Raw genomic sequence first — 4,230 nt, 5'->3', positions numbered from 1 at the left:
TCAATTTTCGGTGCACCATAGGAAAATCAACGTATTTTTTTCTGGTAAAGTAAAAAAATTAAATAAATATAACAATCTCCTTTTTTCTGGTAAAGTAAAAAATATAAATGTAACAATCTCCTTTGTTAGAAAAAATCAAAAATGTTCAAAATCATTATAATAATTGTTCGAACAGACCTCCATTTGCTGCAACACAGTAGCCTAGTCTATCGTAAAACGATGATCGGACGAAAAAAATACTCTTAAACCTTAATCAGATTAATTAGTGAAGAATTTTTTTAAAATTTTTATATTGTGTTTCAATAATGTTTTAATAATATTGGTTTTGTTTATTTTCCTTCCAACCTACTAAAACAAATTTGTAACGAATGGTGCGTCGAAAAGTGACTCGCCTATTTTTTGGTACGAGACTAACAAAATAAAATGTGCCGAGTCATAATTAGACGCACCAACCTTGATTTTCCTATGTTGCACCGAAAATTAACTCATTTTCTTTTATTAACGTATTAATCAAAGGAAATAAGCCTCGAGTCGGATGTAAACGCACCCGCGATGATTTTCCAATGGTGCGTCAAAAAATGACCCTGTATACAGTTGAAGATATAAATAAATGAAGTAGCATAATTAATAAAAAAACCACTAATAACACATGATTTTATAAGAAACAGTACGTTTTTAAATATAAAACTTGAAGACATGTGATTTACATCAGAAGGAAAAGTGATTTTATATGTTCGCGACGGCTTTATCTTCGGAATTTTCCTGAGTCAATTTGGGTCGTCCTTTCAATTTCTTCGTCATGGAGATTATGCGATCTGCTTCTCTGAGGCCACTGTTTCTCGCGCCGTGGACGGTCCCGTGGGCGCCGATGGCTGTGGCTTCGCCGGCGAAGCACAATACAGGAAGTTCGTTGCAGCAGCCGTCCGGAACGGGCTTCCCGATTTCGCACTGAGTCTGGAGAGTAGTGTTCAGTCCGAAATAGCTTTTAGCTCCTGCGAAGAAAGGCGAGGACGACCACTTGGACCTTTGGACGTTGACCGGATAAGGCAGCTCCGGGTTGTTCAGGAATTTTCTGTGCACGGACGTGATGTCCTGGGCTATCTGCACGTCCGAGAGGGACTCGAGGATGAGTGCGGCGTCGCCGCCGACGGTCACTTGGAGAATCTGCTGACTCGTCGGGAGCTCTTTGATCGCCGAAATTCCTTTTACCCAGCCCTCTCTGTGCTCACTTTCCTCGAAGTTCCATCCTAGCCTTACCGATCCTTCGGACCAGACCCAAAACGGCTTTTCGTACTCGAGATAGGCGTGGTTTACATGGCCGAAGCCCATCTCGTTTATCGCCTTCTGCTTTCCCTCGGGCAAAGGCGGGTCGAACTTGATCGAATTTGATTTCAAGACTCCAAGAGAGACCGTCACGATGACGTAGTCGGCTTCGAGGACGTCGCCGTCGACGCAATAGACTCTACATCTGGGACAATCGGGGTCGCTGGTTTTCCAGTTGATCTTTTTGACCGGTTTGCAATACTTGATGCTGCTGCAGGACGGCATGTCTTTCAGCATCGGCGCCAGAATTCCGACCATGCCCGAAGGCACACTTATATTCCCACCGGGGATGTCGACCAGGGTACCGAACTGGCAAGCGGCTACTTTATAAAGCTCGGCGCCGATTTTCGACTCTAAATCGACCATCTTGCTCACCATGACTTTGGCCGCTTGCGCCCTGTACTGAAACGGAAAGAGTTTGATTTCCTGGTCTATCCTGCGGGAGATGAAATCGTGTAGCGAACCGCATTGAACACCAGGGCCGCACATCACAAAAAGGTCGGCCGCCTGCTTGAGTATAGTTTTGAAACAGGCGTCTGAAGCCGAGGAAACAAACGTGCTTATTATTTCCGACTGGCTCGTCATCATCAGCCCATCGTCTGTTTCCTTCATGTACGGTTCTTTCACCAGCCCTTCGCTCGCTGCCATGGGAAAAACGGAATTCGCTATCGTCGTCCCGTGAAGGTAAGTCGCCCCTATTTCTGTGACAGTCGGCCCAAACCAACAGCTGTGTATTCTTCCTCCAGGTCTAAAAATACAATAAACATTCATGTGTACATTTATTTGCATTAGTTTTTTTTTTCAGCGTTAAAAATGTATACGAGTGTAAAACCAATCAAATCGTATTCTCTTAATAAAAAATAAATGCTGGTTTAGAATTTACATACAAAACAATTTGTAAATACAGCGTTTACCCGGGAAAAGGGTTTAACTAACTCTGGGATGTACTCTTAGATGCATTCAAGACCTTCGAGTAACAAGACAAGTGACAGACCAGTTGATTTACTAAGATTAAAGGGATATGCATTAAATGCCAAATAAACACATGTAAATATGTGACTATTTTGAAAACTTTTTTTTTATTTTTCAAAGTTGGCTAGTAGTAGCTCTGTGAGGATTATAAAACATCCGAATGGGTTCTAGATAATAGATAAACAGCTGTGTCAAAGAAACTAGCAACATGTTAGCCTATAAAAAACGTATGCAGGACCACTAATCGAATCGTGAATAAACAATATACATAATTAATACCAAAGTAACATATACAAAATTATGCATTCACAGACTTAACAAACTGAATAATTTGTTATACGTAATACGTTATCTGTAATTACAAATGTATCAAACTTGAAAATTAAAAATCTGGCAGTCGGTTACCTATCAGCAGCTTCGCATACGGTTATTTTTGGAAAACCGGAGCTGGCAAGCCTGGAGGCGGCCGAGAGTCCAGCAACCCCGGCTCCGATAATGACGACTTTCGGTGATTCCCAACAAGGATTTATCATAGAATCGTCTATGATGCATGTCTCCAGGTAGGCGTCCTTTCTGCACTTCATGAACATTTCGAATTCCGTCGGATACGTCGCTCTTATGCATGGTGACGTACGGAACCCCCTGAAATATCAAAAAAAAACCGCGTCAAACACGGACCAAAGGTGTAACAAAATTGATCTTTACCTTTGTATCACTGACAAGATGCCGCGTTTTGAGCACATGATCCTTGGTTCGTTCTAGGAACCAAAAATTCGAGGAAATTCCACAAAATCCGTCTTTAAAAACACATAATAATTTTGATTGTAAATTTTGCTAAAGCAAACTAACCTATACATGTACTAAACCAAATAATTTTTTTTCACTGATTTAACACATGTTCGAATATAAAAAATAATGTAAAACATGACGTTTACAGATAGGAAACTGAATCTCACCCTATTTTTTATATTTACTAGGGGTATTTACTATCTTTGTGTTAACTCTGTTAAGTCGTGGTAGATCGAGAAAAATGACGACGCAGACTTGTAAGAATCTGCTAGTTAACATTGGTCGATCTAACAGGCAATACATCTAGCCAATGTTAGATGTTAATTAATCATTATGTAATGTATTGGTTGAGATAAAAAAGTCAGTGTCACGAGCGGGGTTCGAACCCACGACCTTCGGCTAGATACGCCGCTGTTCTCCACTTGAGCTATAGGACTTCGTTCCACTCGGACACTAACTTCCCATCTCAACCCAACCTTTCGAATTTTTCCTCCTTTTTGCCATTTGATCTCAACCAATATCATACATAATAATTAATTAATTGAAAGATGTTATTTGATCGGTCGGACCACAAAATCTAATGAAGTTAGATGTTATATCCCAGACGTAGTCACATTGCTATCCGTTAGGGCGTAGATAACCAACATGGTAGCCATGAATTTAACAGCTGTTGTTTGTTTACACGTATTTTTATTCTTAAATACGCATTAATTAAATGAGACCAATACATTTCTCTTGTTAATTTCTGGCCTGTCCTTATACTCTCATTCATGAAAGATACATTCCCTGTCTTATACAGTAGTAGGCTGTTAGACGTTAGGATACAAGTTAGGTATGTCGGCACGAATTGAAGCGTTTCATTTGTTAGTTCTTTTCGAGGGCATAGATAGTATTTTGAATAAAAGAGTTGATTAATATTCATTTTTTAGTAACTTCTGCCATTTTACAATTTAACACAAAAAAAAAAACGACAACAAACAACAACAATCCTTCAATGACGGTTATAGCTTTATTTTTGGTTCTACCAGTACCCACGCGCAGTATGGCAGAAATATTAACGTTTAACATGCTAAGAAAAGAAGGGGGCGTTCACGATATTACTGGACATTTCTCTATTCAAATTAACAGGAGTTATATGACAACTAT

General features: G+C 39.9%; 1 protein-coding gene across 1 annotated transcript; it reads right to left on the bottom strand.

Moving 5' to 3' along the window:
* Positions 1-640: 640 nt before the first annotated feature.
* Positions 641-3,191, bottom strand: LOC106672070 (peroxisomal N(1)-acetyl-spermine/spermidine oxidase-like). The gene is made up of 3 exons (XM_014403179.1): positions 3,001-3,191; positions 2,701-2,937; positions 641-2,071 (listed from the first exon to the last, which is right to left on the bottom strand). The coding sequence occupies exons 1-3, from the start codon at positions 3,036-3,038 to the stop codon at positions 727-729; spliced, it is 1,620 nt and encodes a 539-aa protein (XP_014258665.1). The 5' UTR covers positions 3,039-3,191; the 3' UTR covers positions 641-726.
* Positions 3,192-4,230: the final 1,039 nt, after the last annotated feature.

This window comes from Cimex lectularius, unplaced genomic scaffold, assembly GCF_000648675.2.
Source record: "Cimex lectularius strain Harlan isolate CLEC.00 unplaced genomic scaffold, Clec_2.1 scaffold262, whole genome shotgun sequence".
Taxonomy (NCBI): domain Eukaryota; kingdom Metazoa; phylum Arthropoda; class Insecta; order Hemiptera; family Cimicidae; genus Cimex; species Cimex lectularius.
The sequence above is the reverse complement of the archived record's forward strand: the minus strand, read 5'-3'. Positions and strand labels throughout refer to the sequence as shown.